This window comes from Egretta garzetta, unplaced genomic scaffold, assembly GCF_000687185.1.
Source record: "Egretta garzetta isolate BGI_Z169 unplaced genomic scaffold, ASM68718v1 scaffold228, whole genome shotgun sequence".
In the NCBI taxonomy this organism is placed as follows: Eukaryota; Metazoa; Chordata; class Aves; order Pelecaniformes; family Ardeidae; genus Egretta; species Egretta garzetta.
Window position 1 is genome coordinate 1,759,102 of NW_009260758.1, and position 14,930 is coordinate 1,774,031.

Here is a 14,930-nt window from a genome sequence, read left to right on the forward strand (position 1 = left end):
GGGATGAAACGCACCTTTTCTGCTTTTGTTCATTCAGCATTAATAAAACTTCTCACCACTACTGAATTTTCCATGTGTCAAGTACTCCCTGTCCTTCAAATTTCTCTTTAAAATCTCTACCCTTCGCAAGACCCACATCACCTCTAGTGCCACAAGGCTTTTGATGCCACCTCATTTTGTAACTGCTGCTTCTTTGTATTGGACGGCTGGTCACCAAGATCGGTGCATTTTGACTCCTCTACAATGCACTGTGTACAATTACAGTATTTTATAAATAAGTAAAATACTATAAATAAAATCAATTTATTTCTATGGAGAGGTCAAAGTAAGACTAAGCAAGAATGAGACAAACAGGACTGCACAGAATTTGTAATCAGATTCAACAGTTACATTCTAAACCCCATAGAATACCAATAGAAAATGATGTCCTGTTTTTTGTAAAATCTTTAAGCCTCCATCAAAGCCGTTGTCTATGGTACAGGAAGGGGCCATTAGCTCCAGCTGGTTCTAATGAAACCGGCTGGGAATTTTTTGAAACTTTTCTTCATCAAAGGGTTCCAATAATATTATGGTTGCCTCATTAGGTCTGTCGTGTAATTTCTTGTGTCAGTATTGGATCACACATTCAAAGAGACCAGAAATAAGGCAGCTGCAATCCTGTTAGAGAATGTTATTAGAAGGAATAAAAATTCCAGAAATCATTTATCTGTTAAAACCTATAGATTGCCTCCCTAGGGAAAAGATAAGTATTTTGAAAAAAAAAAAAAAAAAAAAATGCATTCTATGCAACCCTCTAGTGAACTTGGATTTTGGAATATCAGGACATAAAGTTTCTTATAACAGAAGAAATCCCAACAGATATGCTGTTAGTATTATAAGAAGTCTACTTTCTTATTGACACGAATCTGTTTGCCTCCACCAGCTAAATATTGAAAACTGCGGTTTTTTGTGAATTATGCTGGGTTTGTTTATGAGCTGTTGTTTTTCAGTAGCGTTAGCAAAATATCCATTTTACTACGGTATTATCAGCCTCTTGTATCTTTTGTTCCAGCCTGCTTACATCCAGTGATACCACTGATGTCGAGTGGTTCACTTGGGCGATATTTTCCGCTTCTTTTATGGGATTGGCTTTAAGACTTCTACCTGAAATACTTTTAAAAGCTTCTTAAAAGCTCTTGATTCTGCGTTATCCATCTATCTTTCTTAGCAACTGCAGACATGCATTATATGGCAAATCCCATTCCAGAGAAGAAAATAGATAAGATGTAAGTGCTGGAGGTATAATAAAGACTTCTCACACAAAGAATAAACAACTCAATGAGCAGCAATAAACTTAATTTGCACATTAGATATGCTTTTCCAAGTTCTGACATTTCAGTTGAAAATAATGCTGAAGCAATGAGGCCTATAATTGAACAGCCAAAACTTCTCCAGAGGGGAAACAAAAACAAATGTTCCCTGCAAACAAGATCATTTTTATACCATGTTGTTACTCAGTGTTTCAATAAACTTCATAAATGCCAAACAAAATGTTTTTTTCATGTTTTAATGTGATTTTCCCATATTACTCCATGAGGATGTATGTATGTGGTATGTGAAATGGTATATAACCTTAATGAAGCCAGAGCTGCCTAAACCCTAAACTTCTTGGTTTATTCATTGCTAGCTGTGCTGTTACATCGCCTCAGATCACACGTTGCACTGCATCAACACTAATTGCTCTTTCATAATACGAGTCTGAAAAAGATTTTTGCCAGATGCAGTAGGTTAGGGAGGAGGTCATGCCTGCAGGCTACAGTAACCATTCGAAAGTCATTGAAAACAAGAATATGAAGAAAAAAAAAGAGAGAGTTACAAATTACATTTAATGGTGTGTTCTTCATGTAACTACAGACATTATTATCGCTAGCTGTTTTGCAAAACTGATTAATATGCTTACAATAATCTCAGAAGTTCCACTTTTTAACTTGTTCTCCTCATTTAAAATCAACAAGTTTGAACACTTTTATAATAAACATTTGTATTGAGAAGATCATGTGGGAGCAAAGAGAAAAAAAAATACTACCTTTGCCTCAGTTTTCCTTCTTTTTTTTTTTAATGTCAGTTCAGGGATCAGAGCACAGTTATGCTGCTCATAGGAATATCTATACAAACAATATCTCTTTTCATGTCCTCCAGCTCTGGACTAGTCCACCTGAGCAATAAGTTTGTATAAATTCTTTTTACTAATGGAGACAGACCATCCAGCAGCACAGCAAAAATGTGAAGCAAAGGGCTACTTTGGACATAATATACTTTAATGTGTTCCACAATGCATTTAACTGTGTTTCAAAGAAGGGTGAAAAATACTGCAGGGAAAACACCCCCCTGCAAAGCATCACTGGACTGGGACCAGGGCCTGAGTGTGTGGTTACACCAGGAGCTCAGCCCCAGAGCAGACAAAGCTGCAGCTTTGGAGGGAAGGAGAATTACAGCAGACATGACCATTTGATCCAACGTATCCCCTAGCCCATAACATGATTATCTGGATGTTTAAACTGATAATCACAAGATTGCTGTTAGGGAAGTTATTTATACACCTCCAGCTAAAGCATGGCAACGTCTACAAGAAAACTCCTGGCCTCATCAAGGTGCTCTGAAAAGCTGAATTCGGTGTTGAAGGCGCCAGTGTTGTCAGTGAGAGGACTTAGAGCCCCATCCAAAAGCAACACAGACTGCTCAATAAATTGCCTGGACCAACGGGACAAACTAAGCAGAGCCAGGTACCCAAATGCTGGTTGTGCCCACTGCAGCTTTGGCCGACAGCAAGTAAGGACTGCCACCCACGGGGGATCTCGCACAAAAGGTCCTGCTCTGTGATCGTACACCTTCCTGGGCAAGCAGCACACTGCCCAAAGCGACAGCGACCCAGGGGCTGTCCACCTTTTGCTCTAATGGTTGGAGTCTCATGGTTACACTGCTTGTCCAGAGTGCAGGAGACCTAAGGCCAAGTCCTTCCCAGTCAAGTCTCGCGAACCCTGTGTCTCCCACTTCACTCAGCCACGACTTTGTACAAGTCCACTCTGGCTGGAGAAGAGCTGAGGTCACAGAAAGCAGCAGCCCAGGGCAAACTTGGTCCCCCAAAGCGAGGTCACACAGTGAAGATAGAGGGGGGGAAAGAACAGAAGAAAGAAACCTGGCTTTCCAGTCCTAAAGGCTTTTTCTGTCTGATATGCAAGTGCTACAAAATGCGACTGGTAGACAATTACCTGCGCTTAGTGCCTTAATCAAAAATAAGGGAGAAAAAAAAGAAAAAAATAGAAGAAGAAAGCCTGGTTTGCATTGGAGCTGGAAGTGTTATGCAGTCAGGCCAGTCCTTGCTGACACCCATACAAAGTTTGGGAAACATCATGCATAACTAGGTAGTTGTACTAGGGCACATTTCATCAGATCCCATAAGTCATTTTGTCTTGGGAGGCGTAGGATTTGGCTTCTTATGATGATCCTGATGGGACAGGTTCCTAGTGATGACTCTCAGAGAGGCAAGTCTCTTTCTTTTTAAGGAGAGAATTAAAATTTTATCTCATATACATAATGGAGAAGAAAATAATGGTAATGGAGGAGGAGGATGCTCCTTATTCTCCCTTCAGAAAAAGACCTGTTAAGTTACATTAACCTGTAGTTAACTGTTGAAATGGTTGAATTAAACCAAAATCTAATGTAAGGAAACATAAGCAAAAAAAATCAAATGCTTTCAGACAAAGAGGTGTCCTGTGAAATGAGGTACTAATATCCAGGAAAAAAAAAAACTGGTCTGAAAGTGTAGCAGATACCCTAACAGATCCCTTGTTTTGTTATTAATGCAGCTATTAGACTGGGGGGCGGCTGTGGAAGATGGCGATTTTACTATTCAGAATCAAAAGTCCTGTGGAGGGCCAAAGAAGAGTTTTTGCTTGGCTCTGATTTGTTTTGGCGTTATTTACCAAAATAGCACACAGCAGCTGGGATGCAGAGAAGGGGGGGGTGAGATCTTGAGGAAGCGAACGTATGCAACATATCCCTGCCCCAGGCTGAAGGAAACAAACCCACCACATTTTCAGCTTACTTCAGAACATCTTATTTCTTTTTGGCACCCCAGCTTTAAAGTCTCTTCTGCAGTCTCCGATGTGATATAAATGGTACATGAGCTGCAAACACTCACCCAAGCACACTGCCCGGGGAACGCTGCGCCCCCACACCGCTCTGGCTGCCCCATGCCTGCAACAGCGCAGGCCATACCTGCGATGTCCAAATGGTACTGCAGTGCGAATATCATTATTAGTGGTACTCCCTGTTCCCGTGGATATCTTGGGAGACCTCCCTGATAAACAAATTGATCATCGGAGTGGTGCGGTCAGGAGGTTTTCTTTGCTGCAGGCAGTGGAGAGCTCAGTTTCAGCTTTAACTGCAAGTAAAAACCTGTCAATACTAGCACTGATTGGCACAGGCTTGGGCATCCCAATGAAGGCAAGCACATGCTTTCTAATATTCATAAAGCCCAAAAGAAAATCATAGAATTATAGAATGTTTTGGGTTGGAAGAGACCCCTAGAGGTCATCTAGTTCAACCCCCCAAAATACTGAAGTACCTTTCACAATCAGGTTCCCTGAATTTCTGGCAACTCCAAACTGATTTGTTGCGATACAAGTGTACACCCCGGCATCTGATTTGGTGATGTTATAGAGCCTGAGACCGCCATCCTCTAGTAAGATGACCCTGGGGAAATAAAAATAAACAAAGAAAGAAGAAGAAGAAGAGACTTCTGTTTCAGGAACTGTAATAGAAAAGCAATGCTACTTTTAATATTCAAACGCTTCTGTTATGCCTTTTCTCTTCTACAGCAAGCTGAATATGTATCAACCAATTTTCACCTCTGCTTATTATTGATTTCTCTATTCAGAATGCTATATTGACATAATGGTGTTGACCATTAACTTACCTAGCTAACTTCGTTGCAGCAAAATCTGAGTCTCAAGAGAAAGGAAGACCTAGCTTGTTACTTAATTTTGTTATATTTTACTATGGGGGACTTTTTTTTTCAGATCCCAATGCTCCTACGCCACACTAATATTGTGTCTGAGCCCAGCTGCCTGTGCAATTTTGTCAGGATTATTAAAAGATATTAGCAGACTAGCTGAGATGCTGAAATGCCATCTCACGAGCCAAGGAGCCAAATCAAATACAACGCTGTCTCACAGGGCCATCAAATCACCTTATTAGTGACTATGTTGTTTACACCAGTTTGCAGAGTATTGGGTAAATTGCATTTAATAGTAATTTCAGGACCACTGCTGGGTTTTATGGACAAAATTAATTTCTAAGCTTGTTCATATGCTTCTTCATGTCAATGAGATACTTTAGGATGTAAGTCTGTAAAGAGTTTGGCGTATGTTTTCCTCAGGTCAGCTTTTACCGCATGCCTGGCACCTTTTTGCTTTTACATCCAAGGACAGCACTTCAGGGTTTTGGGATTTGCTTCACAGAGATACAGAACACATATCTATCAAAGGTAGAGAATTTCAAAATGAAAGCTGAACTAGACAAGTGAGGAACTTTTGGACAGAAAATAATATCGCGTAGTCTTTTGTTAATTTTTTGACAGTTCCTCCATCCACCCATTGCACCTGGTAGATGTTGAAGTTCTTGACCAATTCTTTCTGCATTTAGAAGCAGGACAGTGGGCTGAAAGACATGAAGTTCCTGGAAGTTTCATGAAAATGGGGTCAGGGTCTCTATGTACAGCCCCTCTTGCCAGTAAGGCCACTGCTGGAGCACACTTCTTAGTAGGCATCAGAGAAATCTGCACCCAACCAGGGAAGAGCTGCGCTCAGAAGCCACACTTTCTTACATCTGACAAAATCCAGCTGCATGTCACAAACCCACAGGAAACCAGGCTTCATTCATTCCAGCGCTCACAGAAGCACTGCATTATTTTTTTATATTCCTCTTTTAATTGACATTTAAATCTCATACAAGAATCCTTTTATAAAAAGAAAATCTCTAATTCATGCATCACAGCTTGGGTATTTAATATTTATTACTAACAACATAAGATTGGACGATGTAATGAATTATTAAAGGAAACGAACAATAACAAGAGCAGAAGTTGAAGCTGGCAGTAATATCGTAGCAATTAAACACAAAAAAAACCCATCGCAGTGTCTTGCTGCGTTCCACTCTGGTATTTATACTCGTGTAGCTATATGTGTAACACACATCAGACCTTGTTCTGCCTCTCGTTACGTGCTCCCAGCCTCTCAGCTGATTAAGAGAGGCACTAGACTTGATTTTCTGGTGGCCTTCTTGCTTACACCCCACCCAGTTTCATGTCTCCCTCTCTTGTCTGATCTTACCCAGCTGAAAGATCTGCTCCTGAGCAGGGGTGGATTTAGGAATGAGAAAAGCTGAGATGTCCCTGCGGTGCTGGGCACACACTCACTGGGGTGTGGAGCGGAGAGGGGAAGAGATTTAGGCTTGAAGGAAAAATCTTTGTTACCTTGGCAATAATCACCAGGTACTGCAGCAGTTTTTTGCATGCAATTTATAGTATGATGAGAAAATATATAAGGAATAAATGAGAAAATATATAAGGAAAATATATAAGGAAGAAGTTCTTTACAATGAGGGTGGTGAAACAGTGGAACAGGTTGCCCAGAGAGGTAGTGGAGGCCCCATCCCTGGGAACATTCAAGGCCAGGCTGGATGGGGCTCTGAGCAGCCTGATCTAGTTAGCGGTGTCCCTGCTCCTGCGGGGGGGTTGGACTAGATGACCTCTAGGGGTCCCTTCCAACCCAAAACATTCTCTGATTCTATGATTCTATAAAATAAGTTTGGGTTTAATAATCCATCATATATCCATATTAAACTGGAGAGGAGCAAAATATGAAGCAACAAAGTACGTTCTTCAATATAACGATGTATCAACTAAATGACATTTTTCCGATAAGGAAAGATGAATACGCAAGAAAGAACTGAGCCTTTCTGCTGGCATCGCAACACGGCATCAAAACGAGAGACCCCTCGGTATGGGGACACACCTGATGGCAAGGGTTTCAAAGGCAGGTTTAAATATGAAGAGACATTTGCAAGTATTTCACTCCTGCCTCTGCAATTTTCTTTGCATTAATGATGCATTTCTTCTCAGATTGGTTAGCTAACATATGGTGGCTTCATCAAACAGCATCAAAAGATATTCAAGTGTGAATCAGCAAATGCTCGTAAATTGGATACCTGAGTAATAAGTTATAACAAGTGACCGTAGTGTCTTTCTCACCATCAAATATTGATGCCTTGTTATTTTTTACTGCAGTTGCACCTAAAAGCTCTAGGTACAAATTGGAATTCAAAAGTGGCCATGAGGCTAAAAAAAAAGACAAACCCAGTCCCCAAAAACTTCCAATGTAGGTAAATACACAGGAAAGGCAGTCTGTGAAAATAGAGAATTATAAAGAGCAGAATCTTTGAATGCACAGGCTCTGTATGGATTTCTGGCTAGGGCTTTCTCACTGAAATTTAGTCATGTCTAGCTCAGATTTTTTCCCCCTGCATTCTTCTCTAGGAATTGAGACTTGGAGCCCTGCGTCCAGCTCTGGAGCCCTCAGCACAAGAAGAACATGGAGCTGTTGGAGGGGGGCCAGAGGAGGGCTACTAAAATGCTCCGAGGGCTGGAGCCCCTCTGCTATGGGGCCAGGCTGGGAGAGTTGGGGGTGTTCAGCCTGGAGAAGAGAAGGCTGCGGGCAGAGCTGAGTGCGGCCGGTCAGGGCTTCAAGGGGGCCCAGAGGAAAGGGGGGGACAAGCTTTTTAGTAGGGCCAGCTGGGACAGGACAAGGGGGGATGGCTTTAAACTGAAGCAGGGTAGGTTTAGACTGGATCTAAGGAAGAAATTCTTTCCAGTGAGGGTGGTGAAACCCTGGCAGGAGTTGCCCAGAGAGGGGGTGGAGGCCCCATCCCTGGGAACATTCCAGGCCAGGTTGGCCGGGGCTGTGAGCAACCTGATGTGGTTCAAGGTGTCCCTGCTCCTGCAGGGGGGTGGGCTGGGTGACCTCTGGGGGTCCCTTCCCACCCAAACCATTCTATGATTCTATAATACCCAGCTTCCTGGTTTATCCATTAGGAGGGGTTTGTACCCACTCACGAGCTCACAAGGTAACATTTGTTCTGAAGAAATACTGTTCTCAAACAACATTTCAGCAACTGGGCAGGCTGAGGATGGAAAGGCTCTTTGAATGGATCAAAACAGAGCTTAGCAAAGAGAAACCGTGAGCTAATAAAAGCTTCAAAGTTGTTTGCAACAGAGGTCACACTACCTAAAGACAATTAGGGAGCCAGCAGTAAATAAGATACTTGGGCAGAATTTATGTAAAAGCACAAAGGACTCCAGAGTAATTAGTTAGCAGAGAAGGGAATTAAAGGGGGAAAAAAAAAGTGAGTGATTTCCAACTGTACTGAGGTCTGTGTCAGGAGAGGGACGAGAAAGCAGAGCACAGCAGAAAATCAAGAGGATGCATTTCAAATTCAAGAAAAAAGAAGCAATGTGAAATACCAAACCAGTTGCCATGGGCAGCAAAGTTGCCATAAACTTCCTCCGAGCCACAACTTTACCCCGTGGGTGGGTTCAGAGGGGCTGCACTTTTTCCTCTTCCATTTGTCTTTCACATAATGGAACTGTGATTCTGAAGGCAATGGGAATATTTCCTTTAATGAGCTTTGGATCAAGCTCTAACAAACGATTTAAAAAGAAGCTGTGAAATGCATGTCTCACCTGCTGAAAGGCTTGCTGAAAACCATTACTTTTCACAACACTTTGGACCGTGTGAAGGCTATAGATAATAATTCGTAGCATTTGCATGAGAAGACAAGGTAATTCCAAGTACTGCGACAAGACAGAGAAGTTTAACTTGTCCAATATAGTGCAAGTAGAATATTTTGTCTGCTGGGAAAACTGGACTTCTCTCAATAAGTACATGAGTACCTGTCGAGGGACAGAAAGCAAAAGGTCTGAAGCATATGTGATAAATGCATCCCTGTGAAAGGAGGAGAAGGGAGAATGAAATGAGCTACTTAGGACACAGCTGTTCATAAAGCCCTGTTGCAGCAAGGGATTGCTTAAGCATAAGCCTAACTCTAAACTCACATCTCTGACTTACAAAACGCTTAAATACTTATCCGACTAGTGCTGATGCCTGCGTTCCTGCCTGAATTACACAGGTGCTATCTCTGGGTAAATAGCTCAATTAAGTAAAGTTGATATGAGGAAAAGAAGAGTTGAAAATCCAGTTATATAAATCCAAAGTTCCTACACACACGGGCTAATTAGAAATATCCAGAAATATCATTCCATATGCAACAAGCCTGGGAACTCACCCTGCAGAAAGATGGATACGTTGGATGTGGTTTGCTCCATGTGGATCATGGGGCTCCTAAAGCCCTGGTCGGAGCCATGCCTAGCCAGTTTTCCATCTGCAGGGTGCCCGTGGCAGAGGGCGAGGGCAGGGTGAGGATGCAGCAGCGGGTACCACAGTCCCTGCCCAGCCCTGCGTGACCTGGAACCCAGGGTCTGGAACTAGAGATAGCGCTTTTCTAAATAGGATGAAATCATGTCTTCAGGAACAAATCCAAAGCCCTTTGAGCCTCTGCAAATCTTCAGTCCCACAGCAGCTTGTGAGAAGTTTTTGCCCAGTTTATTTAAGCATAGTGTAAGCGATGTCCTTTTCTTTGTTTTTAACCTACTTATTCCATCGGATTGATCCATGTCCTTGTCCTCTCCGAGTGACTCCATCAGGATACAGGATAAATGTTACACACAGAAAGGGAAATCAAACAGCCTGCCCAAGATCTGCTGGAGTCGAAACTGCCTAAAGTTCAAAAAGAAGAGTTTGCAATGTTTCTGCAGAAGACATGAGACTGGGAAGAAGTGAGAGCTCATTAAAATTGTCACACATACTTTTTAAGTAAAGAACTTGAGAAATCAAGCAGGGATGATAGGTGCAGCTTTTAATTAACCAGGCCAAACAAACCACCTCCAAAAGTGTTGTCTCATGTGAACAAAAGATTGTTGATGGCTATTTGCTTTGATCTTAAGAGCATGAAAGAATAATATGTATTTAACCAGGCTGATAGAAAAATAAAATATGAGAAAAGAAAGAGGTGTCAACTCATTAGATTTTAAAGTGCAGCAGAGGTAATTTTTGTGCACCGCTGTATTGTTCAGGCAATCTGTTTTAGAGAGAGGTGTGATTTTAATTCATGGATGCGAATTGCATTAATTCAATACGGCGAATGTCTTTGAAATCCCCATCAAAATCGGTTGAGCTGCAATGGTGTAAAACTGGGGGTGAATCAAGCCTCCTTCTGCAAATTTCAGCACTGCCAGTAGGGTAGCTATCGCTTCAAAGGCATGAAATTATTCCTTTCAAAATAAAGTAACCCTGATACTTAATGTAAAGATTCACTCTTCTCTTCTTCTGTCTGCCTCTAACATCAAGTGTCTGACACCTCACAACGTTATTGAAGTCATCATCACAGCACTGTGCAGATAAAAAGGGAGTATGCTGGATCTGATGAAATCAGAGGCAAAGTCATTTTTATTATCTGGGAAATCCTATTTGAAACCATGTCTTCTCAGTCTCACTTTACTGCTCAAGAGCAAACCCACTCTTGCTTTCATAGGCTATGAAAAGATATATTGTTTATAAATTTCTTCAGACATGCTAGCAGACATTGAGGCAATAACTGACTTTTCTAATTTTACAAAGACTGAGGCTCATGAGAGAGGCTGAATTAAAAAGCACAAGGGGAAGTAAGTGAGGGGCATGAACCTCAGCACAGCCCCCAAGTGACTCAGAAGTAGCGGTGATTTATGCAGAGGTAAATGTGAGTAAAGTTTGACTGAGTGAATGAATTGTACCTGCTGATGACAGCCCTGGTATTTTTGAAAAGGTCCCACTGAGTCCCACTGAGATCCGACTGTCTGTATTATATGTTAATGATCTTTGTACCTGTTTATCCTATTCCGAGCATAATTTGTATGCTAATAGTATTGCCATTTAATAAACTACGCTTAAAAGAAGATTTTCCTTATCTGCACGCTGATCTAAATGAGCTTCAGAGTTGAGTGACAATTAACTGGAAATAAAATAAATGCCATTAAACTGCGTTAACTATTTGGATCAAAACAAAATTACACAATCTAGCTCAGTAGTCTTATTAAAATATTTTAGAAAAGAATACTACTCGCAATGATGGAAGGTGACACTATAACACCGTTCCTTTCTGTTTCCTAAAATTCCCCTCTGTTCCTAAAAAGAAACTTTATTTTTTGTGTAGTCACTGCAATTTAGGACCACAAATATTTATTTTATGTAAATACATACAGACATCTGAACGGAGTTATGCTCCATCATGAAGCTTCCAGACAAAAATACAGTATTTTCATTTTTAACATAAAATAGCGAAGTTGTTGTGCCCTGTCTTTAACATACTCAAGCATTAAACGTGAGGCAGATGTTCATATGTGATGACCAAAGAAAAAAGTGACAAAAATACCATGTCTATTGACATGTGTCTAAATCTGTTGTAGTAATATGTGTCAAAACTTGCAGCTGGGGAATACTGGGCAACAGCACCTCTGTCTGTATGGGAGAGAAAGAGGTGCCAAGCAAACACAGTTTAGTGATGAAGCAAAACAAACAAGCAACCCCCCAAAATATTGCTTGCCACATTTTAATCCTTTTGGCTTTCTAAATCTTTGTGATCATTTTAAGGGGCTTGTGAGCCTGTTCATCCCCAGTCTGCTGCACCAAACACACACGTCTCCGGTCCTTTCATAGAATCCTAGAATCCTAGAATCCTAGAATCCTAGAATCATGGAATCATAGAATGGTTTGGGTTGGAAAGGACCCCCAGAGGTCACCCAGCCCAACCCCCCTGCAGGAGCAGGGACACCTTGAACCACATCAGGTTGCTCACAGCCCCGTCCAACCTGGCCTGGAATGTTCCCAGGGATGGGGTCTCCACCCCCTCTCTGGGCAACCCCTGCCAGGGTTTCACCACCCTAAAAGCGTGAAAGTGTTTCCCACAAAGTGAACTTGGTCTTGTATCGTATTTACAAGATATGGCCCATTTATGGCTCTTCTCTTCCCTGTGTCTGTCCTTGGCCTATTTCAAACATGCATCTAAACAGTGGGTGCCATGCAGGGAGAGATGCTGGACTGAGACGAGAGCCATACCTTAGCATGTCCAGGCAAAAAGAAAGATTTCTTGGTTGTTAGTCTATTTAGTGCACAGGACAGAATGAAACATCCTATTTATGTAGCCGTATGTTGATTAGCCTGAACATTCATAGCAGAAAAAGATATATTTGATAAAGTAGTACACTGAGAAGGAAAGGATCAGGAACCAGGTGGCGAAATTCTGTGGTGAGAATCCAGGTAGAAAATGAACTGAATTGCCAAAGAAAAAGACTGCCTTTTTGTCTATTTGTCAACAAGTTCTGCTGTTTTGATTAAATCTTAACCACACTGGTACATCAGAGAAAAGTCCTTTCAGCACAGGATGGTATGCCCACACTATTACTATTCAATCTAACCTTACCATTAATCACTATTTTTACGATTCAGACATTATTAGGAGTTCAGACACAGCCACTTACAACCAAATTCTCTCCAGATGTAAAACAAAGCCCTTAATATGGACTTAAGGAGAATTTAAACAGTACATAAGGCCCTGAATTACCCTCTGCGTGGGAGTTTAATTCACTTACAGGAATCTTCTTCCCTATCTGGTTGTCAGAACATATTTCAAAAATAGAAGTATAATAAAAACTGCTTTTAACTTTGAAGTATTCTGTATACATAACCAGTAACTAACACCAGGCACACAGCGTGGCATTGGCTGGCTTTCAGAAACCCTGGACAGCATGTTCACGTGCACACACACATGATAGACAGTACTGGAGAGGCTCTTGCAGTAGGTATGTTCTAGTGTTGGACTGATCAATTCTCAATAATCAAATCAGGAAAGGGATTTTGGAATGAATAGTTCAAAATTCCTAACTCAAGTAAATAATTTCTAGGACAGAAAAAACCAAAGGACCCAAACCCCTGTTTTCTTCCATTGAGGAGCTGGTTGGGCTACCTGTTGGCTTGAAGAAAACCCTGGGGCAATCCTCACTGGGCAACAGAATTTATGCATAATTTGAGCGATAATGGTAGGGACTGTATGCGGTTGACTGAAGCCTTAGACCCACATCCTTGCTCAGAATAACACAAATCATAGAAATTTGACGTCCTTTAATGTGTAATATTCTACTACTTGTGTGTGTCCCTTAAGTGGACTCCTCCTTTCACTGAAAATTTGAAACGATTTTTAGTTCTCATAGAAAAGTAGCCATGAAATAGCAGTATTTCTTTGGAGTAAAATCCCATGGCTAAAGCAGAGGTGCTAGTATCCTCTGACAAACCCTTCACGTTGGCCAAGCATTAGCCACATTCTCAAGGTGCTGTTCCTATGCTTTCGCTCACATAACCCTTCCCACTCAAAATCATCACGGAACGTCCTCCCTGGAAGACTCTCTGTTCATCATGCCTACAGCATGACTGGCCACCGTCCATGTGCCTGTCGTGTTAACATGTTATTGCTCCTTTTTACATCACCTCCCCAACATATCCTAATCTGTGACCTCTAGCGTTACTCTTGGGTTGAAAACTTTTAGGATCAGGAACTATCTTTTGTTTGGTGTTTGTGCAGCGTGTTTTTCATCCAATACCAGTACGTTTGTATGCTATGGCAATACACAGCAGGACAGTGCAACGGTAATGATGTGCATGGCAGTACAACTTGGACTAGAAGAGAAGCACAGGAGGTTGCATTCTCTCGTTATTTTTTTTGTGCAAACTCCTAATTAGGAACCTTGATTCAAAGCCTGCTGAAGTCAATGGAAAAACTCCAATGAGATTAGCTGGCTTTGGATCAAATCCTGAACATCAATCGGAATATGTGCATGAAGTAGGGATAGAACATGAACTGAAAGGGAGAGAGGGCACAACATGGACATTCACTGGGGTTTAGTTTATTGCAACTCCATATGACATGGAAGAGTGACAGATTGCTTGGGACATCTCAGCACGTAGGACAGCCCCTCAGAAAGGCTCACCTTAACAAGGTTCCCAGGAGTTGAGTAGGAACAATTTAAAATCGTATTAGAGAGGTGTCATACAGAAGGGAAACTGTAATAAATCCAGCATCACAGAGGTTGTCATTCTTTCTTAAACACGAGAACATATGGTTCATTTGCTTGCTTGATGCTCACGCTATCTGATGTGCTAAACACTATTGCATTAAGTAGTCGGTAATACATGATGAAATTAGGTTTATTAGCTTGTTCCATTATGAAACTCTCTAAGGAGAGAGAAAAGAAAGGAAAAGCCCTTTTCTTATGTCTTCCACTGCACTAATATTCTCTGTCTACTGCCTGCCAATGTCTCATTGGGTCAGGTAGCAATGGGGGTCCCCTTCTGCTTTCTCGTTACTCCACGGTGGATTGACTTCAAATGGAAAGATAACAAGGAAAGAAGAGAGGGGAAAACAAAAGCAAAATAAGAATAAGAAGAAAAATAAAATATTCTCTTTTTCTTCCCCTCATCTGTGCTCATTCTTCCTCCTCCATCCTCATCGTTCACTCATATGCCTTCCACTCCCCTGCCTTTGCTCTCAGCTTGGGAGAGAAGACAGAAATAACTGGAAATGTGGAGAACAGAAAGAAGGAAAGACTGAAGGTACTTCAGTTCAGTCTGAGGTGTTTTCTGGCATCCCTTTGGCTGTAAAACCTTTCTTAACCCAATATCATTAGTTTTGCTGGATCACCAAACATTTCTTCTCACGTGTACCCACTCTTCAGCAAGTACTGCCATGTT

The 14,930-nt window shown here is 41.6% G+C and overlaps 1 protein-coding gene across 1 annotated transcript in view; it reads right to left on the reverse strand.

The window, feature by feature from the left end:
- The window catches only part of CNTN6 (contactin 6), a 103,705-nt gene that overhangs the window by 18,824 nt on the left and 69,951 nt on the right, over positions 1 to 14,930 (reverse strand). Inside the window, exon 10 of the mRNA XM_009645962.1 lies at positions 4,607 to 4,734. Coding sequence (XP_009644257.1) covers positions 4,607 to 4,734 — 128 coding nt within the window. The remainder of the gene's footprint in view (positions 1 to 4,606; positions 4,735 to 14,930) is intronic.